The sequence below is a fragment of the Salminus brasiliensis genome, chromosome 5 (assembly GCF_030463535.1).
Source record: "Salminus brasiliensis chromosome 5, fSalBra1.hap2, whole genome shotgun sequence".
Classification (NCBI taxonomy): domain Eukaryota; kingdom Metazoa; phylum Chordata; class Actinopteri; order Characiformes; family Bryconidae; genus Salminus; species Salminus brasiliensis.
Window position 1 is genome coordinate 30270662 of NC_132882.1, and position 24886 is coordinate 30295547.

Sequence of the window (24886 nt, forward strand, 5' to 3'; positions counted from 1 at the left end):
GCAGCGCTTTCACAACACGCACTACTTCATGGGAAACAGACGGATTAGAGGAAACACTAATGTCAGTGTATTCATGTAGTATAGCGTTGTATAGTGTAGACTACAGTACACTACAGTAGACTACAGTACCTTTTCTAATGTACAGTAAACAATTATTATCATTATTATTATTATTATCATTATTGTTAGTAGTAGTAGTAGTGTCAGTAATTAATATTTGCGATTGTTTATTTTTTTCATCTACATTATGTATTGATCATTTGTTTATTTGATTGTTTTTGATGTTACAGTGTTTTGTCCATGGTCACGGAGTAGCAGTAGTACTGTGTATGAAAAACTATGGCTCTCTGAGATATTATTATTATTATTATTATTATTATTATAATAAAGTGTACTGAACCTCCAGATAACGTATTGGTTCTATGCATGAATAAAAGCCTGTAAATCCAAGCCAAGGCCTTTTTGAAAACCTTCACTAAGACTTCATCTAGACCTCTCACATAATTATTAAAAAATTTACCAAAATATTTTTGTTCAAACTAAAGACTGTATCTACTTTCCTCCTATTGTCGTAGGTCATAAGAGCGTAGGCCATCAAAAAAATGGTGCGTTCATTCATTAATTTGCAGAAGAACTTTATGAGAAGCATGGCATCTAATACCGTCATCCAGTTTCTTTGGGATGAGTTTGAGTTCCAGAAATAATCATATTGTGACACTAGGTGGTCTATGTGTGGGTGCAAAGTCAGCTGCATCATTAGTGTCATTAAAAGAGGAAGTTGAGCTCTTCTAAGCATTTATTGGGTGATTTATAGGCATGTCAGACATGTGGTCATATCAGCTGCTCAATCACACAAAGTAAGTGCAATGAAACCGCCCCCACTACATTAGGACACCATTCAATGGTAAAACACATACAATACTCATATCGAACACACACTTTCCCAAAAATGACACAGGCAGAAATGTTCATCATAAAAGATGAATTGATGAATACATTTTTCAGTATAAATTTAAATACATTTATTATCATTAAAGACGTCCCAAGACAATAAAGTGTAAAAGCAAAATCAGCTTTCAAAAAGGATTCATTTTGACTATTCTATTGACTATTGACTTACTATCAGGTTTCCTTTGCATAGAAGACTTTGATACAGTCGTTTCCTCCATGAAAATATTCTGTCCTCCCCTTGGATGTGAGTTTGCATGCTGTAGTTTTCTGATGAGACTGACTTGTAAAAGTAATGCATTTGAGACAAACTAATTACAAACAAAGCCACCTGCTAAGACTGAAAATCTAGAAATCTAGTATTTCTCATTAGTTTAGCGAGATAGCGTAAACATTAGTCCAGTAGAAGAGCTCAGAAACATTCTGACTGGACAAACTTAAACTTTGAGCCTAACTTACCTGGATGAAAGGAAGTTAAGACCACGCCCTTCACCCCTCTTCAAGGTCTTCACCTCACACCTCACAGTCTATCCCCATTTGAACATCCAAACTTTCCAAACATGCAAACTTTTGTCACATATTTGAACCTATCCACCAAATCATGAGACTAATTGCCTTAAGACCTTTGGCTTAAAACTACAGGTGTTTATTTTTGTTGCTGTTAACTTTAGATGTACAGTCTTAAACTAGCATGGTCTGGTCAGAGGGAAGGCCGCAGGCACAGCAACAGCCCATCATCTTGCTCTCCTTTGGCAATGGAATAGCTAGAGTGCCCCCTGCTGTAACCAATCACAGTCCTTGCAGCGTGGGTCCTATTTAGAAATAGGTGAAACAATAGAAGGATAAGCAGGACAACAGTAAAAAAAAAAACACACACACACGAGCTTAAAGGACATTACACCTTTAAAGATGGAATCAGTCACCTTATTTGCTGGTTATGAAAGGAGCAGGGGGTCTAGTTTCAATCAGGCCACTGTAAACATGGATCATTTGGATTATTATAGTGTGCTAAACTTAAGTATAATGAAGTGTTGATCATTTAAGTGATTTGTGCAATGGGCTGTCCAGGCTTAGTGGCTTTCCTCTGTTTGTTTTGGTGGTTTTGCAGTGCCCCTTTTCTTTCCGAATCAACTTTACTTCAGCTAATAAAGTAGTGGAATGGCCCTTAAGATATTTCTGTTTTCTATGCCAGCCATCTACTCCAACATCTTGACATGTACTCAAGGCAGAACTCCAGAACTTTTCAGCAGAGCAGGAAAAAACTAAGAGAATGTCAGCAAGCTGAGAAGAAACCAAGTTATGTTGCTGCCAACAGTTTGAACTCTTAAGAACCTCGAGGGGGCAGTCTTGAGATTGTTGTGAACATATTGAGAGCATACTGGGAACATACTGCGAATCTCATTGTCAAACACTCCACATCCAGTCACTTGCTGATTTCATTGAATAGTTCATCCCAACCATGGCTGGGTAGGTACTGCACTGATATTACTGACAATATTAAATAACAGCTATTTTTAAAACATGAATATACATTTCAGGACAGATTATTTAATATCAACATATACAGTATATGTAATGTGTTTCCATGGGCCCTTGCCTCCTAAAGACTCTTGGCAGCTGCTGTCCTCTGTTTACACATTGTTTTGTTGGCCTTGCAGTGGCCCTTTCCTCAGTTTTTGGGAACCGGAACCTTCATCCCATTCGTTTGCTCCCTGGAAGACACTCCTCTGTCCTTTTCTGTGTGGGGCATCTGAATACAAGGTGAGTGTTTAAATATTGAATGGAATTTCATACAACTGATATAATATATATTTCTCAATGGGGATTGGGGATTCACAAGCAAAAATATAAACCACTGACACAATTAGAAAGTGCCATTGAAATCAATCCAGTCATGTTTTGATGTATCTCAAAGGTACTCAAAGGTACATCACAGGCCATAAATACAAGTGGTAGTCTAACCAGGATTCAGTCAGGTGTTAGAAATGAAAAACAGTGGCAGAAGCTCTATGAGATTCATAAATGAGACAGTATTAAACTATTTCAAACAGGTTAGGATAGGACAGCCATAAATGCCCCAGTCCTTGCTATTAGCTTACTGCTAACATAACCTTAGGATAGACAGAATTTTGACATTTATGGCCCAAACTGAAGACCTAGGCCTTATATAGTAGGTTATTGACCAGAAAAATATATTGCATTATAAGCTGATTTCTTTTTAAATAACAATGAATGATTTCAATTGTCAACAGCTCATAGGTTGGGTATCTCCTACTGGGTGTCTTATGTCAATCCACTTTACTCATTGTCTTTGTTCAGTAGTCCATGGATTACTTGGTGAAGGGTGTGGGTGGTTATATTGAAGTGTTTATCCATCCATGTTTTTGTCCACTTCTTCCTGCTCAGGAATCATTGGGCACAAGGCAGGAACACCCCCTGGACAGGGTGCCAGTCCACCGCAGGATGCCACATACATACATTTACTCACGCACCCAGTTTAGCATAGCCAGTTCTCCTGCACTGGCAGTTTTTCAGCTTTTCCTCTGCATTTTCATCCCCAGACCTTTTGTTTTCAGTCTCTGTTTCTCGGTTCTCAAAGGTTAAACATATGGACTATTGTAGTTTATAAGAATGTCAAACATCCGTGTCAAACAGAACAGTTTTCTCAAGCCATTGTGAACATTATTATGCTGCTCTCTTGTTTGATTTTGCCGCTGTAAAAACTGACTTTCCCTGTGGGATAAATAAAGTGATCTATATATCTATCTATCTATTAGGACACCTACGGCAGAATCTGTGTGATACCTTCTTTTCAGAAGAACTTCAGAAGGGTAACATGCAGACATGTTAATAAATCTCTTTGTATGATATAATATATTATAATAATATGATGTGGCTTTGTTGTTTTTCATGCTTGTTCAATACAATTACATTACTCTCTTTGCAAATCTCAGCTTAGAAAGCTGGGGTCAGCCATGCTTCATTGCCACTGGATCAAACCCTGGGATCAATAACCCAGCACTCCAACCGCTAAGCCACCACCATTACTTTAGACACCTCACATGCAGCGCTGGCATGCTGCCACCAGCTTCTGGCACACTACGGTGCATGCAGGATCAGGTCACTACAGAATCAGAATGTATTGGTTGGGGGTTAATCTAACCACGTGAGGAGCTCTATGAGGGTTTTAGAGAAGGGCAGTCAGCTCATGATCAGCAGTCGTTTGTTCATTTCAAATGACAAAGATTGCCATATATGGACATGACTTGTGGACATGGCTATTATAGTCTTTTGCACAGTATATGGTACAGCGTTATACAGTTTATTGCATAGTGTTTATTGTATTGCGGGGGTGTGGGATTGCATAACATTTGTCCCTGTGGTAGGAAGGACAGTAAAGTTGACTTTGACTTCAGCCATACCTTTATTTTGAGGTCATACATGGAATCTGGGCAAAGTATATCAAGTAAAGCATGAGACATGAGGGAAAAAAACATCAACAGAAGCATCTATTTAAAGACTACCTTAAGTCTAAGAGTTAGACGACATACTGATGAACACCCACAGCATGAAGCTTGGTTAGGTTTACAGTAAAAATCTTTCCAAATGAAGGTGTTGCTAGAGCAGATGATCTGAGGTCCATGGTGGAATTTTAACATTATACTAGATGCAGCAAAATTCAAAGTAATATGAAAAATAGATATTAGGCATTAGAATGACAGAACTCCAGGCTTAAACAGTGCAGTATCAGTTGATCTGTAATACTGATACAATTAAAGACAGAATTCAAGTGACCCAACATTTAGCATGATGACCTAAACACGCTAACATGCTGTAACCTATTACAGAGTTTAAAAAAAGGCACAGTAACACACCCTGAATTGATGTTGGTTGGCTGACCTGACTGATAAAACTGTTCACTTATTCCTTCATCTCCCTCAGGCCGTCGTCATTCGACTTTCGATTTTTGCCTTCTGTATATTCGAAGGCAAAAGAAACGGATCATTAATATTACAGCACCAAATAGTGCCAAAATGACAGCAAGCAGAAACCCCAGTACATCCAGGGAGTGGTAGGAGTACCAGGGCATCTTATAAGACTCTGTACGCAAGTGTACAGCCCCTTTATGGCGCATTACAAACTCTATCCAGTAGATGGCACTGTCAAGAGGATGCATGGGCTTGTCACGGTGCAGCCTAGACAGTCGTTGCATGTTGTCCCTGTATGACGGCTGATGCAGAACGTCTTGTATTGCTTTTAGGAAGGTCTGCCTGTTCAGTTTAGAGACATCAAGAGCTTTAGCTGCCCCTCGTACCTCAAGGCGCAGAAAGTTCTCAAACTGGTCGAACAGTAACGGAACACCCAACATCGGAACACCATGGTAGATGGACTCATAGACACCATTGGTGCCACCATGAGCAACAAACAGCCGGGTTTTGGGGTGACCCAGCAAGTCATTCTGAGGTAGCCATTTAACCAGCAACGTGTTGTTGCCTAGATTATTGGGTCGCTCACCCAGATGCCTCCAGATCACCCTCTGGGGCAGTTGAGCAAAAGCAGCAGCGATCTCAGATGTGATATCAATGGGAAGACCTTTCACTAGTGTGCCTAATGACATGACTATGATTCCATGCTCTCCTGAGCCATCCACAAACTCCTGGAGCTCTGCTGGCAGCGGTTTTGCAGGTTTGCATTGAAACCCGCCAATGTACACAATGTTGGGCATGGTCGGTCGGGGGAACTCAAAGATAAAATCCACCCTCATCAGCCAGAGGTCTGCGTTCTGAAGGAGGTGGTAGAAGTTGGCGTCAGGTCCAAAGTAACGTGCCATTAGCACATCGTAGGGTGGACTTACAATGAAGCGGTCGATGCACATGTTGAGAACATAGTGGAACGCATTCTTGACCCTTTCACCAAACGTCATCTGGTTCGAGACAGCACAGCCTGACGTAGGGACATAGGAAATGGGAGAAGGAGCAACAAGAAAGTGCCCCTCGCCACTAGTGACCCATCGTACGTTGAACACAACTGGCAATCCTAGTTTGTGAGCCACCAGCACTCCCGCAGGAGTGCCAGGGTCGATCAGAGCTACGTCGTAGCGCGTGGCTCGAAGCTCTTCCATAAGTGTGTGGTTTTCAAACATCTTCACCACCAGCTGACTTGCCTGCCAGTGAATATCTCTCAGTGAGGACAACATCTCCCAGTAGAACTTCATGAATGCTAGAGGAGTTCTTCCTGACCGCTGGATCTCCAGCATTTTACTTAAGAAGGACACAAAAAAGTCTGGATCCTCAATGATTACACCCTTTGGAAGGGTCACTGTGATGGACTTGTAGTGTGGCGACTCTTCCTTAACATACCAGCTGGTGGCTGTGCGCACTACAGTGACCTCATGGCCTCTGGCATGGAGCCCCTCAATTATGAGCTTCATGTTGATCCAGTGGCTGCCATCCACGGGAAAGACAAGAATCTTACCAGCCTCAGCAGAAGGGGGACAAAAGGCAAAGAAGAGTGTGGAGACCCAGAGAAGACCGCACAGATCTTTCAGGCAAGCCATGCCTCTTCCTGAGGGGAAACAGACACAAAACTCAGGTTTTTACTCTTTTAGGCACAGTGGACACCATTTCCTTTCTCAATTCTTAGTTTGTATTAAAGAAAAGGGGAAACTTCTACATACCCCATAAAGGGTGTAATAATAATGCTGTGTCTAGAAGGCTGTTGGAGTAGTCCCTCCAAAAAACAGGTTGGGTTTGTACACATGTACATACATACAGTTGTACACACACCATCTAATTCAATACAGAACAATAATCAATTTTTTTAAATACTATTAACATTATTAACATTACATTATTTTAAAAAGTGAAAATGCAGATATTTCATTTAAGAACCACTGTACAACAAAGGACTCTGGCTAAATAGGGTGGTTATACATGGTGCCTAGGTACCAACATATAACATGTACCTTTTATTCCCTAGTTCAGACACGTATCTGTGTACACTAAGCTAAAAAGAACAACAGCATATGTACCCTAGGGGTGCAACGACTAATTGACTTGGTCGACTAAAATTGACGACCAAATTAGTTGGAAACTAATGCAATAGTCAATTAGTTTGCAATGTCATCAGGCATGTTTCTCACGCTTACTAGGAACTGGTCCAGAACTCACATGAAACACAGGCTACTCGACAAAGTTTAACCATAACAGTGTGAAATACAATTTTACTGCTGCTGATACTTCTTACAGTAATAATTCCCTCAATCTGGACGCAGAGCTGCAGTGGAAACATACAGACTGAGCAGAAAGACCATTAAAAGCAGCCAGATGTGAGAACAGAGCCAGTTCAGTTCAACTCCACCAATTCCACAGTTCAGTTCTCTCGTTCTGTGGTAAACACTAGTACTACGCTCCCCTCTGCCGCTGAGTCCCATCTCTTAAGCATGTCAACACCCGCAAACCTGCTGGCCCAGACAGCACAGCCAGCAGAGTGCTTCAAACATGCACCAGTCAGTTCGCTGGACAGCTTCAACACCTCTCTCGCTCTCTCAGTCAAGCCAGCATCATCTGCTTAAATGAATAGGGCTTGGTTATTCTAAGCCCCATAACCATGTCCTCTTCACTGACCCTCAAGACTGGAGACATGACTCGACAATCATGGGCTTGATCTCGAACAAAGAGGTAGCCTACAGAGAGGAGGCTAGCTTCCTGTCACACTGGTGCCCGGAAAACAACCTTTCTCTAAACGGCAGCAAGATCAAGGAGCTGATAGTGGACTTCAGGAAATAGGAGAGAGTTCACACTCTTATCTTCATCAATAGGACCACTGTGGAGAGGGTCAGCAGCTTCAAGTTCCTTGGTGTTAACATCACCGAGGAACCTACATGGACAGAACACACCATGTGGGTGGCGAAGAAAGCACATAAGTGGCTGAGGAGATTTGTCATGAACCCCCGCATTCTCAGGATGTTCTACACCTGCACTGTGGAGAGTATTCTGACGGGCTGTATCACCACCTGGGCCGAGAACTTGAGCAGAAAGCTCTGCAGAGGGTGGTGTGCACAGCCCAGCATATCATCTGGGTTCAGCTTCCAAACCTTCAGGACTTATACAAAGGGGGATTATTAGGAACTCCACTTGCGCAAGAGCCACTAACTGTTCTCACATGAAGACTAGAACCAGGTAGTTCTGAGACAGTATCTACCCACAAGCAATTAGGCTGCTGAACGGCCAGTGGCGCAGTGTACCAGTCCACAGTCCACGTAGGTATCTCATCAGCCTCATCACACCATCACCCCATACAAACACACTCTGCACCGTGCATGCACTTACTGAAACTGTGACCTCTACTCAGTCACACTGCACCCACTGACACTACACAATATACTGCACCTGTACCACTGCAACCACTGACACTGCACAATATACTGCACCTGTAGCACTGCAACCACTGACACTACACAATATACTGAACCTGTACCACTGCAACCACTGACACTACACAATATACTGAACCTGTACCACTGCAACCACTGACACTACACAATATACTGAACCTGTACATTTTAAACTGTGCAATACTGTACATAGAAAGTATGTATAGTGTATGTATAGTACATGTATAGTGTAAGTTTGTGTATATATTTTGTTAATATATATAATATGTTAATATAAGGTGAGGGGCAATGCTTCTAAGTTTGTCACTCACCTTTACACCTGCGTAATGTGATGTGACAGTAAACGCGACTTGATTTGATAATGACAATATGTTTGAACTGAACTGATATGTTTGAATTGAATTGAATTGAAATGAATTGATCAATTAGCTTGGTGATGCTGGTCTAAATGCTGGTCTAGTCTAGGCCTGCTGGTCAACCAGCATGGTCAAGCTTGGTCATACTGGTAGTCTAGCTTGGCCCAGTGATCATGCTTGTAAACCAGCTCAACCATCAAACTCAACCAAAAACATACTCTATGCCGGTCAAGAGCTAAGCTGGTCGACCAACTGTTTTTTGTTTTTCTGCAGGGTGGTAAAGGTGGTAAATGGTTCAATTTACAACCATGAGTTCTATCCAGAACTATTTCATGGTTAAATAGTTCTTGGTGAAATGGTTCTTCAAACCGATGTGATGATTAATGTGATGGAGAGCCTTTTTAAAAGTGCTTGCCATCATAACAATACCAGATTAGCCTTTTCAGTGCTTTACAGAACCATATACAACACATTCTCCATCAGTCTGAAGAAGCATTTAAGCATGAGCTGGTTCTATATAGAACCTAACTAAACATCTTCACCTGCCAGAACAGCTCTAAGCCTGGAATTCCCTCTGTTTGTTTTGGATTTAGCTGACTGTGTAGTCACATAATCCAGCTCTCCGACAAGACGCACTGCAAAGCTTCAGAACATGGGTGGATGAAATAGTTACGTAAGAGATGCCCAGGCGCTGTGTTCTTTAACAATGAAGTGTCCAGGAAGTTTAGAACAGGGGAGGGAGAGGGTGTTTGCTTACAAGCCAAGAACTCCAGGGATTTTACTCTCTACACTCTACACTGCAGCTGCATACTGAACAGAAACCTGCACATGATGACCTGTGTAGTAACACATTACACATAACAGAATCCTAGATCTGCTTCACATTACCACGACGGCCCTGAATGTGGAGTCCAGAGGAGTTCTGCAAGTAATCACAACATGCTAGAGTCCTGTCCTCCAAAAACTCCTCGCTCGACAAAACTGCCTCGAGTGTGGCTGTAAGACACCACTCACACATGTAGTAACAGTAGAGCAGAACTGGAGCACATTCCTTTACTGCCTCTAGGAAGGGAAAACCACAATTCCCGTTTCCACAGAAGCCGAAGACAAACAGTTACATGGATACAGACATGGTTTGTGTTTTAGTGTGTGAAAATGGAAGAGTCGTAGCTTACCTACTGGTCAGTCTGTCTGTCTGTGCTGTGTAGTGGGAACACAGTAGACCTCTAGCCTCCTTCTCTGTTCCCCCCCTCTGGAAGACAGCCCAAACTCCAAGGTCCACAATCAGTGTTTCATAACTGCAGAGAGAGCAGAAAAGGAAATGTGGATATTGTAAACTGGCTGCGGTTATATGTGTGAGGAAGAAGGGGAGAGAGGGGGAGCAAGGAGGAAAGACCCCAGCCCCCCTCCAACAACACTTCCTCTCCTTTTGTAGTTTGCTAGTTTGGACCATGCTGTCAGTATAATGATCGTTTGGGAGAAGACTAAAGAGAGGGGAGAGAACTGGAGTTCAGGTGGTTCCTGCTTGCCCCCCTTCACTGATAAGTGGAGCTAGGAATGATTGATGAATGATTTGGAAGAGGGGGTAATGAATAAGGCATGAATATCGAAACGTGCACAATAATCATTTCAGCAATTCATTATTATTATTATTATTATTATTATTATATTATATAATAACAATGATATTCAATTCTGAATTCAGTTTGAACAGCATCCCAAATACTCTATTACTGTAAGAAAACCTCAAGCGTGTTTCACTATATTGATTGGACGAGTAACCTCATATCTGCCTTTTTATCCCATTATATAACATTGATCCCACTATTTTGTCACACCTGCCCCTTTGTTTGGTCTGGCTCTGTTTGTTTGTCAGTCCTAGCCCCGTCTGTTCATCAGTGTTCCCACCTGTGCCTCTTTACTAGCCATGCCCCTTTGTTAGTCCAAGCTGTTCCTCGTGTGTCCCTGTGTATAAGTACCCCTTTGTTTCAACCTTCCCTTCCCTTGTCTGGTCTTGTGCATGTTCATGTGTTTACCTGTTACCTGCTTTCTTTGTTAGTTTTAATGCTCGGTGTGTTTGTTTGCATTGTTTGTTCTGTTTGTTTAGTTTGTTAGTTTTAGTATTTCTACAAGCAGATGACAAAACACCATGCCCAAACATCTGTTCAGCAGTTGTTTGAACGCGGGACCTGCCTTCGAGTCCTCCTCCTCGGATGTTGCTACTAAGGTGACTTTCTCACTGAATCTGATTTTCTTCATTGGTTTGTGTCCTTGGTTTCTTTAACTTCGCCTTTCAAGTTTTCTTTGAAGCTGCAACAGCGCCCCCTAATGGCTGTGTTTGGATATTTCTTAAGGAATTTCTTGATTCTCAATAATTGGGACTGGTGTTCTTGGTAGGATTGACTTGGCAAGTTCGACTCGTGGGTACAACCTCTCGAGAACTGCAGGATGCTGTATGGTAGTTTTGAAATTGAAACAGCAGTGTGGTGTTTAATCCTAACAGGCTGGTGAACTAATGAGATCTTTGGCAGTTTGTAATTTAATGAAGTCTTGAATGACTACAACCAAAATGACAAATGTGTACAGAAATATTATAGCAGTGTTTAAACTTTTAAATCTGATGCTATTCTGTCTTAAGAAAACAGATGATTTTGCCTATAAAACTTATTGTTTTGCTAATTGCATTTTTGCACCAGCTCCATATGACCCCATCTCTTTGTGAATTTTTAAATTATATATTTATTTATTTTAAAACCCTGTTTTACCTTAGAATGAAACCCAGATATCCCTGTTATTGTGGGCTCTTGAATTATGTAATGAGCTCTGATAATCTGATTGGTTTATGCCACTGCGACAGCTCACACAGAAGCCACATAGCAAAGCACTGCATTTTTTAGCATTGGAACAAGAACGCTGTAGTCATTTTTTGTCTTCCCAGATTCTTGCCAGATAGCGCTACTAAAAAGATGCTTAAGTTGGTCGGCTCAGTGTTGACTTTTACCCTGCCGTCGTTTTGTCGCTGGTCACTTTTGAGTTCCCCTTCTACGGACACCAAGCCACTGGGCCTGAGTTGTGTACCAACTCATTGGCAGTGATTTGGCAGTGATTTGGCAGTGATTTGGCAGTGATTTGCATGCTCACCACTGCTACTGATGTCATGGCAAAGACAGCCTTATAAAACTAATTGCATCACAGTTTTGGCTAGTGGGATGGGTTTAGGCCTATATTTATGGGAACGTAAATAGTACTGTTACTGATAACAGTTTATGGTTTTGGAATTGACCCTGCTCTGTTTTGCTTATGCCTAATTTCTGTAAAGAGACCACAGTGTTGGAGGGTCACGGTTTCTATTTTAGGGCATGTTTAAAAACATTTTTTAAATAACACTGATAACAGTAGTCACAATCTGGAGGAGTAGGCAATGTATCTGGATTACACCTTATATTAAGACTTTTGTGGTGGGATTTATAAAAGAGCCATTTGACCACTGCCAGATTTATCCTATAGGCAACCTGAGGGATTGACCCAGGGACACCCAATGAGCAAAGGCATTAAATGATTGCTCAACAATAAAGTAATCAGAGTTCAATATCAATCACTGGAGAGCTGACATTCTTGGAACAACAGGCCTGATTCGCCCCTCATTCCCTTCCATATTCAAGCACCCTCTTGCCTTTGGAAACAAAATATTTCATCCAGGTGTGCGTCTATCTAAGCAGGAGCATGTGAATGAAAAAACTCATTCTCTTGCTGAAACAACAGCGTTCCTCTAGGTTGTTCTTGACACATACACACCAGCAATTAACTGGGCCATTCTGTGCGAACCCTACATGAAGTTCTCACTAAATAAAAAAAATCAGGTATGCAGGAAATGGCCACTTGCTCATCAGGAAAACGGGGGAGTTTCCCAATGTAGTATTTCTCAGCTTGTCAGATCATTTCTGCCCAGAATTGATGACTTTACAATAGGCGTGTTCCTCAGCTCCTTTCAATATTGGACGAGTTGGGCCTTACATTATCTGGCTAAACTGAGAAATCCTGCTTTGTGAAGTACCCCACCGAACATGCTTGAATGACAAAGAATCCTTTTAAAATTAAATCTTAAAGATGTAACTCAGGAACACAAACAGGCCCTTTAAAATGTTTTGAATGTCACCAGCAGATGGCGTCTGCACTTTCCCTCCCCACACAGGCTAACAGAGGATTGTACGAGATCCTACATTCAAAACAACTACTGTACGGTCAGTCCTTCGTGTTGAAGTGCTTTACAGGCATAAGCGATGCAGGACACACTAGTGCCAAAGTAGTTAATAACAACTAAGAAAAGTTATTTACATGATTTTTTTAGTTGTCAAAAATCTTGCAGTGGTGAACCTTGACTACTAGACCTAGGACTAGGGCTGGACGATATGGTAAAAATACTATATCACAATATGTAAGTAGCGACAGATTCTTATAAACTACTATTCAGATCCTCTCCTGTTCTGAATACAGTGATTTCTTTTCAGCATCTGCTGCTCTTCATCTCATTAAACCAGTCTAATTACACTGTTAGTAATGAAACCTGCAGCTGATCAGTGTTAATTAAGAACTAACAGTATCCTCCATATGCTTAGAAAAGCATGTTGTTATCATGATTCGATAATATATCGTCATATTGCCCAGCTCTACCTAAAACTGTAGCTTGGGTCAAAAAAACATGCTACATTTTTCCAGCATCCCTTTGGGGATCTTTGAATTCTGTTACCCTTCAGATAGCAGTAAAGCATTTTCATGAGTGTAACCCTTTAGTTTCCAACCAAAACTGAATAAAAGTGGGATCCTATTGAATAGAATCATCGGGCCATTGTCTGCTAAGGTGCACATCTACACTCAGTAGGTTTGACCAGTTGTTGGCAGTGCTGGAAACTATTCAATGCCCAAATGTTTAAATGAGTCAAATTGTGCCTATTGGCTACCTATTTTAATGATCTGCTCACAAGTGCTGTGGATGATCAGCGACAGGATTTTCTCAATTATTTATTTATTTTGGTCATTTTGCCAAATATTATCAAATATTAGCCATCCATATTTTCACTCTACATATTATTCAATAAGGCACATTCTTAAGGCTGTAATGAGCTGGAATGATATGATCGGTTTAGTAGTGTTACAATCAGGATAATGGAGAGGCCAGGCGTCTGTTATGTAGTCAGTGTGTGTTGCTTTTGGTTTCCTTTTCCATTTTTGGTGACGAGCAGTCTCAGAATACATCTGCATAACTGTTGCGCAAAGCTGGAAACACCCTGACCTTTCCACTACATTTGTTAATGCCCTGTTTTCGGAGATCAGGATGAACACTCTAGACTCTGGGGCCTGCAGGTTGCCAGATTGGAGGCTTTAGAAGAAAGGGATCTGATTATATACATTTAGTTAGCTGAGCTTTACCACGGTATAGCAGCCAGTAGCACTAACAGCACTGCTTGCTGCAATCTTGAGGCTACTGTTGTCAAAGACAGCCGTATTCACCATTTGTGTCGGACACCAGATGGACTTAACCCATCTGTGCAGTGAACACACTATTGATCAAACACACACACAGTGATGGTGCACCCAGAGCAAATCCCCAGAGCAGTGGGCAGCCTTCGCTGCGGCGCCCAGGGCACAGGAAGGGTGGAGGGTCTCGCTCAAGGGCCCAACAGTGAGAAACCACCACCCTGTCGTCAATAACCTCTAGATGCTCTACCTGCTGCACCACCACTGCCCCCAGTACCATTACTGAACTGAAAGGCTGTAGGTGTCAGACACAGTTTCACTGAGGGGTTCGTTTTTACTGACAGCAGGAGAGTTGTGAGGCCAGTTTCTGCACATGACCTACCCTCAGATACATGGTTTGCGTAATTACCCGTCAGGTTTCGCAATGGCTGACATGCTGTAGTTTCGCAGGCTAGGAAGGTGGAACAGGAAAGCGAAAACACGCAGAAGAAACCAGCTGCCTGTTTGATCTCCCCTGAGGATCGATTCTTTAGACACCTGTATTGCGACAAGCCCCGCCCCTTCCCTTCCGATTGGCGGACTCCACTGTAGTGGCGTCTTGGTGAACACGGTCATTAGGAACTCTTAGCCAATCATAGCGCAGGAGGCGGCGGGGGGCGGGGGCGGAAAACGGGTGGGGGAAAACAAGGCTTCCCACGAGGACACCGAAGAGAGCAACCCTGTATTAACCGCCGGCTTCCAACTTCCTTTAACGCCGGTCACGAGTCGAGGCCGTGAGGTTGTGCAGAGACAGAAAGAAGAAGGATATGGGGGTAGTAAGTATGTTTACTCAGTATTACTCAGTTTCATATATTTACGGTAAAAAAATAATAAAAAAAACATTACGGTAAAAATCCGTAATTCTCTCTCTCTCTCTCTCTCTCTATATATATATATATATGTATTTTTAATATTTTTTTAATTTTTCTCTCTGTGTGTTTAATCCAGTTCAACTCCTGGACTGATCGGATGCTGCTCAGACCTCTTCCTGGCTTTGCCCCCTAACAGGCTTTCCATGCCTGTGCTGAGATGCTGGAGCTGAGCTGTGTTCTGGTAGCTAGCGATACTCTCACTTCTACTTGAGGCAGTAGTCCATACAGCAGCCAGGTTTCGTGCACTTTCACCCTCCTCTGGCTATCATACATGGCACAGAAGTCAGTCTCAAATATGCTGGGCGCCATTTCCAGAAGAAGCCCCCTCGTCACTTTGGGTGGTCTGCTGCTCCTTAGCTTGCTGCTGAAGCTCTGTGCTGGGGACGTTGGGGATTTCTCACCGTGCTTGAACTACTTCTACCGGGCTTGGCCACCGAAAGGCATCCAGGGCACCCCCGTCTGCCAACGCTACGAGAACCGCTATCACTTCGCCACGCTGTACAGCCGCGACCGCCGCACGCCGCTGCTCTCCGCATACATCTACTCCACGCCTCAGGGCAAGAGGCCCAAAGGGGTCTGGAAGTATGAACCGCAGGTAAGCGTAGAAAACAAGCCAGCTGTAGATCTTCCCAGGTCTTCTTTCCATGGGTGTGCAACAAGGGTGGGTGGATTCATGCTGCAACATCTCGAAAATATGTTTCTGAGAACCGATTTCTCGAAATATCAAAACCTAGTATCAGTCTTGTATGAATGGAAAAATAAAAGTAAATAAATAATTATTATTTAAATAAATAAATAAAATATTTACCGTTGTTACCTATCTGTGCACATACCCCCAGTTACTTCACTCCACTGGCTTAGTTTATGTGATACTAAATACTTCATATTTATATATTCATATCATATAGATATATATAAATGTATATAACATTCATATATATATATATATATATACTATAAACATATTTTCATTGGTGTTCACTGTATAGAAATAAAAATATATTAATTTAATTATACTTAAAGCACCTTCTGGTTATGATATCAAATTGGGAAAAATGTGGTTTCTCTCATTTCTAAGGCAACCATTGGTCCAGTGTTTGTTCAAAAGGGAATTTCACCAACTTTTGCATTAAATATAGATATTAATAAAGTCGTTCAGAGTGTTTTGATGTTGAAATGGTTAATTCTGAGAACTGAGTCATTTTATTTTAGTCTGGTGCTCAGAGGAACAAGGGGTTGTGTAGGCATGTTGTTATTCACTAGTCCTAAACCACCAGTAAACCTATGTATGATTTGGAGTTTAATGTGTAATGTGGACAATGGCAAAATACTGGTACTGTTGACACCCATGATGTTCCTTTCCACTTGGCATTCGATTAAAAAAAAACTTTTAGTCAAAAGCTGATTTCAAAGTGAGGCAGCATATTGTTAACTTTCTATTAATTACACGGAAAATAATTTCAGACATCTGGTTCCCATCATCCCATCAAACTGCGAGCAGTTCTGACTAGGGCTGTCGCGATAAGCAAACACAGCTTCACCAGTTTAGACGAAGGCTCTGTGCAAAATTTGGGAGACGAAGGCCTGCATGTTGCATGTCTGCTATAGAGGAGTCATGTCAATGAGTAGACGAAACCATGCACTCAAAGAGATGCTGAAAGTGAAAGACTGAGCAAGCGAATGCGACAGCACCACCACAAAAACGACCTCTGTTCTCATACCCTAGAGAGCCCGAGCAGATCACTCAGAGCAGATCATTTAGAGCACCATCAGAGACAGTGTTTGGTGCGGTTGGGCATCACTCGGGTCCTCTCTAAAAATGTTTTTCTTAGCGTGCAACAAGGACGAAGCTTACTCATGTTGTTTGTGACGCTACAGATGCGCACAGTCAATTAAACTAGATTATGAAAGTTTATTGAAAAGGTGTTGATCAAACCAGTAAACAGGCGAGGGTCCAAACCGGAGCTGTGGTAACCATAACAGAAGGGCTGAGGCGGAATCAGAAAATGAGAAACAGGGATAGGTCAGGTATAAAAGGCAGACAAAACGGAGCAAACAAACACAGTAGAATAACAAGGGAAGGTCGGCAATACATTGCAAAGAGTCGTTGTGTGGAGAGAGCTGAAGTAGTGGAGATGCTGAGCTTCAGGGGCGCGTTCTAAGACTATGACGATCTGGGTTTTTCGCATATCTCAATGTTGAGCCATCCTAATTCACCCTGGGGTTACTTCTTTCACCTCGACAGCTCTAATTCTGACTCTATAAACCTCTTTGGAACACAGCATTTCACAGCGAAGCTCTCTAAATGACTAATTAACATCTTAACCATTACTTATGCACCCTAAACTACCACTTCTGTTATGTCACTTAAAGCAGCATTATGGAGAATTGGTATATCTTGCTCCAGGCCTCCCCCTACCGTTGGGAAGTGTAATTTGCACTTTGAGCCACTCGTAAAGCACATGCTCTTCTGAACAAGCTGAGAGTAACAGAAAAAGCCTCTGAAGAGGAACAATCATGTGGACTAATACGGTAGAGTAACATGACAATCCGAGTCATAATTGGACAAACGTGACTCTGATTACAAAACGTTACTCAGCCCTCGCAAGCATGTCCTGCTCGTTTCACCAGAGTTACATGGTGCAGCCCAGAGTGGGCATGATAGATACGCCTTTCTCTCTACAAGTCTGCGGAGCACCAACATGATTTTAAAAAAATACAACATGAAGGGAAAAAATATGACATAATGTTGCTTTAACAGATGCCCACGCTGGCTAGCATTGCGCTAAGTAAGGGTGGGTAGACGGAGGGCCTTCTCAGAGAGAAAGTGAGGTCAGTTACATGCTTTGGATATCTGTGGCATTACCAGGGATCAAACCTGGGATCTCCCTGCGAACTTTCTCAATCGTTTTGGAATCATCTACAGCTCAGTCCAACCCCTAATTCTTTTTCTTTGTCATTTTGAAGTTTTTCCGTTTCCCGCTAATGATATTATGGGCTACCCAATAGGATTTTTTTTTTTTTAACAGCAGTTTATGTTTGGTCTGAGGATATTAGAATAACTCTCTCCAAAATAGAAATTGTGGTACAGCACAACCTAATAAAGCAAAGCTAAAACAGCAGCGGTCAGGCAAAACTCCCTGAGATGTGGTAAGAAGGAAACCATGAGAGGAAGCAAGACTCAGAAGGGGAAGTCCATTCTCTTCTCACTAGATAACATTAGATTGCCTGAGGCCAAACTCCTCAAGGGAACTGAGAAGTCAAGTCAGATCAAATCACTTGAATGGTTGTGTTACATTGATCTTGGGTACACAGTCCCTCGCCTTACGTATAGACACTAAATACAAAAATGCATGTTAACAAACTCAATATTGCACTACATGTTCCAATACAGAAGCTGTTATAATCTAATATATAAAGCCAATCAAACTATAGAACATGTTACTTGTATACATGTAGGTGTAGATACTTCTAGATAGGTACTAAATAACGCAAGATATGAATCAAGATACTACTATGTCCAGGATTACTGTGCCGTACACTAATAAAGTGGGGGTAATCAGGCAGATCTTGTTTGCTGTATTCATTATAGATTATTCAGTCTACATTAGAACCTCAGATTATAGCAGAAAGTAGCCTATTTTCAGATGATAGTACTTATAGCTGGGCAATATGGAAAGATTTTATATCACGTTATTTAAAGAGTACTGTGATTTCTACTCAAAATATGCTCAACTCCATTGAATTAAATAAGGCTGATTACACTCTTTGTAATGAAACGTCCAGATAATCAGTGCTCTTTAAGCACTGACGATATCCACCATACACTCATAAAAGCACCCACTATATTCCACTATAACAAAAATTCATCAGTCACGATATGATGAAATATTGTCATAGTTCTAATAGTACTATAACTTAATTTTTTTCCCCTAGGGCCTGCTTTTTACATTTATCTGAGTTTCCATTTTCCAACCTCTCTTTATTCCTTAGAAGTTTTTGGTATTGTACCCTAAAGACCATATATAAACAGTCTCTGTTCTGATTGGCAACCCTGTATCATGCTTAATTGAGGAAGCAGTCAAGACTGAAACCTCAGCAGGAATGTGTTTGGCTAATCTGTTAAAGGGTGAATAGCCAGATACTGTAAATGTAATCCTTTATGTGGGTGGAGAGGAGCTACCTACTGTAGTCAATCATGATCACTTACCTGAGTTGGCCACTGATGATAAACGGGCACCTGCTGTGGTTAGGATGTTTGGGCCAGGTGGCTTGCAACTATATTAATGAACATATATATATATATATATATATATATTTACTAATGTACAGCCTTTTATAGCCTGTATGACCAAACTATCATTTTTCTTTTTAATTGCCAAGAAAAATCTCTATTTTATGGGACACTGTTCAGTCCCGCTGGGGTGCCTGCCAGGCTTTAGCTGTGTGTGAGAGAGACACTGATTTGATGATTAATTGAAACTCTGTGCTTTAGACCTTTCAGAATATTTGGTCTACTTGGATCCAATGAAGTGAAACTGAAACTAGATTTTTTAAATGTCATCTGACTTTATTTTATTCATGCTTTTCAAATATCGCCATGAAAATGTTATGTAAAAAAGGAGGCAGAGGTAAAACTCCTGCTTTTTATTTCATTTTCCTGGTATTTTACAGCCATTTTTGGGTTGTGTTCAATCACCACATGCTGTTCTCGTTAAGGTCTCCTGCTCTGTCTCTATCAGGGAAGCAGTTTGACCAATGGCTGCACGTAGATGCAGGAACACATAGACCAATTGCGACGGTGAGAAGGTGGGACTTGATTAAAGTTTGCTGACTGAAGCAAACGCTGACGTGACATCCCGGACATATCATGCAATTTCGAAAACCTGGTGGGACGTATTTCTTTGGATCCTAAAAAAAGAGGATATGTCCGGGAAAAGAGGACGTCTGGTCACTTGACACTAACATGAAGTTCTTGGTTCTTGTTTTGTTGTATATTAAACTTGTGTTGTACAATCATTCTGTCCCAGAAAAAGATCAATTCAGCGAAATAATTAAGGCCCAATATTGGCATGATATTCATCTCCATGTTGAGTGTATGTGAACTTTTAGCCACAGCTGTAGAGGAGTAATTTTTTTCAAATTTGAGAAGAGCCTCAGCCTTCACCTCAGTTTCTATATATGAACTGTATGACCTGAAGCATGAACTGTATGTTTGAACTGTTAGCAATAGCCATACTGAATCAAGAAGTGAGGAGAATTCGGTTTTCCATGATAAAATGGATTAGTGACCATTGCATCTAAAGAACACCCCTCAGTAGGAACCACATCTGGTCAGAGAGGCCAATATTGCCAACAAGTTGCTAGTATCCTAGTCCTAGTGACTCCCAAATGGCATGAATAGGCCAATCAATAGAACTACTACCACTACACTAAGGGACCAGCCCAGTTTTGACTGTTTCCAAAGTGTTTGCTGGACCTGGACTTATCCAGCATAGCACTGCTGGTTACAAATCAAGAGCAGTATATCAGGTAAAAGACTTTTCTTCTATTAGTTAGCTTTTACTACAATGCTGACTCACCTGCCCTTGCGCATACAGGACTGTCCATACCAGTGCCACTCATCTGCAACAGTGCATAACGCAGTGGTAGAGCTAATATAGTAGTCATTGGTTTCTATCAGATCAGTGTGTTCAAACCAATCTCTCAGTGCAAAAGAGGAAGCGACACTGCGAGAGAAGCGGAACTCAGCTGTGGTTTACCACACCGAACAATTGCACTTTGTTGACATGCTCGCTTTCTCTCTCTCTCTCTCTCTCTTTCTCAGTTCCTCCCTCTCCTCCCTCTCTCTCTCTCTCTCTCTCTCTCTCTCTCTCTCTCTCTCTCTCTCTCTCTCTCTGTACTGAGCCTACTCTTTTGTTTGGTTGACTAATGAGTCAGCTAGCTCTCACATGCACGGGATCGCTGTGTGTGTCTGTTTCTCTCTTTTGCTTGTGTGTTCACTCCTTCTGACGTGAAGGTTCATCTAATAGCTAATGAATTAGTAGTTGCAGTAGGAGGTTCGGTTTGGACACACGTTAGGCATAGTGCCGTTAAAGTCTGTACACCGCCTGCGTTTCTACATTGTCTTCACATTGTCACCCACTAACAAGTTCTCGTGCAGCGACACGGGTCGTCTTCAACGTTCCTAATTTCAGTCGCTGCTGCGTTCTCTTCACTGGCTTTCTGTAGCTGCTGCCCGCATCAGATTCAAAACCCTGACGCTGGCCTACAAAGCCCAGAACGGACCAGCCCCTTTCATAATTGATGGCAATGGTCAAAAGCCGATCCGCACCAAGAGCCATTCCAGATTCGGCTCGACCCGCCATCCCTCAAAATCCGTGGAAGACAAGCGTCCAGGCTTTATTCTGTCCTGCACCAAAGTGGTGGAACGAGCTTCCCCTGGGTGTCCGAACAGCAGAGTCGCTCACTGTCTTCAAACGCAGACTGGAGACCCACCTCTTCAGAGAGTACTTGGGCGAATAGCAGAGTGGTCACCTTATTGTCTTGTGTTTAGTAGAGTCTAAACTATCTTTTGAATTATCTTTGAATTATTCGTCTATTCTAACTAGCTGAGGTTTTTCTTGAGTAAATAACAAAGCACTTTTGTAAGTTGCTCTGGATAAGAGCATCTGCTAAATGCCTTACATGTAAATGTAAGTTTCAGTTAGGTTTTAAATAGAGGTCACTTTTCATTCACCATCTTTGTTGGAGATGTATTGATTTCGACATGATTTGGAATTTAATTTTATATATATATATATATTGGTTTTTTTTTGGGGGGGGGGGGTTTTTCTACTTATCTATATGTTAGTTTGAAGCGAAAAGGCCCACACTGATAAACTGGGCCTTGCTAGTAACCCTCTAGTTTCACAAGGAAACAGTGTTTTTGCTCTTTGCCCTCGCTCTCTCGAGTGTTTTTGAGAAGCTTTCAGTGCAGTGCATCAGTCACAATGTGCGACACTTTGTGGTACTTTCACATAAAGTGTGTTTTTGGCTCCTTGTTTCCATTTAAATAGAACATTTTGATGCGGAGCCTGTATTTTCACTACAGTACAATTTCTCTGGAATTTTGGAACCCCTACTTTTATTTAATTTATTAACCCCATAAACAGCCTACTGCCCGCCAGGCCAAAAGTGTTTTTACAAACTTCTATTACCTAAGAATTGTGAGCAGGCAGCATGTACCGCCAGCAGGCTGCCCAGCCAGCAAAGTAGGAAAGCTGGTGGGGTTGGAGCAAAGAACTCCAAGCCCCAGAATTCCCATCGATAATCAACGCTGACCAGACCCACCTGTGTGGCACAGTATAAATACACCTAGCAAAACACACTTCCCCGTCGCACCTTTGTAGAGGGCCCAACAGTAACAGTGGGTTTATGTTGTGAAGAGAAACGTGAAAAGAGAAAAGAGAAGTTTAAGCTGTGAACAGAAAAGTGAACAGCTGTGAACAGAAAAGTGAAAAGAGAAGTTCAAGTTGTGAACAGAAAAGAAAAGAGTTTGAGTTGTTAACAGCGAAAAGAGAACAGCATTTGAGTTTGAGTTAACATCACTCCTGGTTTTCCTTTGTTTATTTTCACGCCTTTTTGTGTTGCAGTCACCAAGCACACACCACAAGAGGAGTTGATCATAATAAAACAAACTTTAACTGCACTTGAGTCCAAAACCCCACACCACACCGTAACAAGAATATCCCTTCCAGTTTGTACAGAATTCTCTGTAGTTACTGAGTAGCACACCTTAGTGTTCTAGTAATGTTAGTAATAAGCCTTTCTGTGTTACGGGGGTTAATAAGGATGGTGTAGATTACATTGTTTTCTAGAGTACACTGTCTCAGATGTTCACAACAACAGAATAAACGGTTAAGGAATTGTTAAAAGAATTATAGTCATCAATTTGTGTTTAGCAATCTGCTGTCAGACTAGATTATCACTTTTGAACTATGTATATAAATAAATATTGTGATGATTTATTTAATTATGACTAGGGATGCACCGATACCACTTTTTCCCTTTGAATGGCTCTTACACACTGAAGTGTCAGTTAGTAAAACACTACTTGTAACTTTATCCAGACTAAAATGGATGATAAAGAAATGTACTATTATGTTCGCTCTTATTTGATCATTTGATTCACAGTGATGTTTTAAGTATGTTTTTATTTTTGTTTATTGCCTTCTTGGCCAAAGCTTTGAAAAACCCGATTTTTTGCACTCATCAGGGTAAAATTAGGGTGAAGTAATAAATTAATCCATTACAGAATCATTAACGGGATGTTATTCTGACATTTCTTCTTTTAAATATACTTTTACAGTCATTTAGACATTATTTCATTTTGCTTTTATGTTATTAAAATCAGCGATAGTCCAAACTTATGAACAGTGATATCAGACATGACCTCAGAGTGACTTCAGACAATGGAATACGGTTGCTTATGAAATAATCCTGAGATATCCTCTTGCTCTTCCAGTTGGCCAACTCCAAATCCGATGGTAACATGGTACCTTTCCCCACGCCGCCGGAGAAGGTGGACCAGAACGTGGTGGAGAGCCAGGCTGTTCAGGACGACTACATCAACTCCACCTACACTCGTGGCCACCTGAATCCCAGTCAGCATCACACTCACCCTGACGACCGCCGCTCCACCTTCACTCTCACAAACGTGGTCCCTCAGCGGGCTGGCTCCAACGACGGACCCTGGGCCAAACTGGAGGATCGGGTCAGCAAGAGCCTTCAGACATACTGTCTGGGGGAGGCACATGTAGTAACTGGGGTCATCCCATATGAGAAGGACCGCTGGCTAAAGGACAAGGGCAGAGTTGCTATCCCCGAGTACCTGTGGTCGGCGTACTGCTGCCGGAACTACAGCCAGAACCTCCCGAAGAGCCTGATCGACACTTTCCCCTCGTATGCAGCCATCGGGAGGAACGATCCAAACAGCACTGAGGAGATTGTGCCTGTGGATCCACACAAGAAAAAGGCTATACTGGGCTACGATGTCCGGCCTATGTCTCTCCCCACTCTGGAGACCTACCTGAGGCAGCGATACGGTGCACCGGTCAGCGTCTTCCATGAACAGTGCTCAGGGTCATGATCTTCAGTCAGTACGAACACAGGGAAGGCTGGCCATGGCCAGGTTTTCATTCCAACCAAGACAGAGCACTCCTGCATCAAATAATTTAATTTTGGGGGGGGGGGGGGGGGGGGTATTATAAGCCCTCAGAATTCATAATTTGACAGTGACACCTTGTTACCACAGTTTGGTAACGGCCCTTTTTCATCACAGTTGCCATCCGGTACAGTCAATTTGCCAAATTTGTATCATGTCTGATACAGTAAAAAGCTTACCTGGTGCAGTAAAAGCCATATCATATACTGCAGTTATTTCTTAAACTCAAGCAGGCAGGATTTATTTAGGAAAATAAATCTGTTCGTGCTTTGGCTGTGGCCAGCAGGGGGAGCTGTGCACTCTTGATTCCATGCTCTGCCTAAAAACCAGCTGTACACTCCTTTAGGATTGCTGTGGAAACATCTGCATGAAACAGGGTGATGCAAGTAAATCAAACATATATGAGGTCAAATTGGGGTGTCATTTGCAAATGCTATATTAATTAGGAAGTGATGTGCAGGAGCTTGCTTGATTCATCAGACCTCCACTCACTTAATCACAGTGGATCAAACATGCTTCTATCTTGGTTGAAGTGAAACTCTGCAACTACACTGGCCCCCCTTTCTAAAGCTGCATTGACATTACAGGGTTAAAG

The 24886-nt window shown here is 41.9% G+C and overlaps 2 protein-coding genes across 4 annotated transcripts; one reads left to right on the forward strand and one right to left on the reverse strand.

Annotated features, from left to right (window-relative positions):
• Window positions 1-4353: 4353 nt before the first annotated feature.
• On the reverse strand, window positions 4354-20701 carry LOC140556333 (UDP-glucuronosyltransferase 2A2-like). 2 transcript variants are annotated; one of them, XM_072680121.1, is made up of 3 exons: window positions 20669-20701; window positions 9880-9998; window positions 4354-6513 (listed from the first exon to the last, which is right to left on the reverse strand). In XM_072680121.1, exons 1-3 carry the CDS (start codon window positions 20680-20682, stop codon window positions 4898-4900), a joined length of 1749 nt encoding a protein of 582 aa, XP_072536222.1. In that variant the 5' UTR covers window positions 20683-20701; the 3' UTR covers window positions 4354-4897. The 2 variants fall into 2 exon arrangements, with proteins under 2 accessions (XP_072536222.1, XP_072536223.1); XM_072680122.1 differs by lacking the exon at window positions 20669-20701 and having other exon boundaries at window positions 9876-9964.
• LOC140556334 (endonuclease domain-containing 1 protein-like) lies at window positions 14910-24312 on the forward strand. Of its 2 annotated transcripts, none has more exons than XM_072680124.1 (3): window positions 14910-14994; window positions 15163-15681; window positions 23593-24312. In XM_072680124.1, the coding sequence occupies exons 2-3, from the start codon at window positions 15358-15360 to the stop codon at window positions 24214-24216; spliced, it is 948 nt and encodes a 315-aa protein (XP_072536225.1). In that variant the 5' UTR covers window positions 14910-14994; window positions 15163-15357; the 3' UTR covers window positions 24217-24312. The 2 variants fall into 2 exon arrangements, with proteins under 2 accessions (XP_072536225.1, XP_072536224.1); XM_072680123.1 differs by having other exon boundaries at window positions 14910-14990.
• Window positions 24313-24886: the final 574 nt, after the last annotated feature.

Coding starts and splice junctions, on each gene's coding strand:
- LOC140556334 (XM_072680124.1), top strand. CDS start 15,358: ATGGCACAGAAGTCAGTCTCAAATATGCTGGGCGCCATTTCCAGAAGA. Junction 15,682..23,592: donor TCTGGAAGTATGAACCGCAG/GTAAGCGTAGAA, acceptor TTGCTCTTCCAG/TTGGCCAACTCCAAATCCGA.
- LOC140556333 (XM_072680121.1), bottom strand. Junction 6,514..9,879: donor ACAGACAGACAGACTGACCA/GTAGGTAAGCTA, acceptor GTTTCCCCTCAG/GAAGAGGCATGGCTTGCCTG.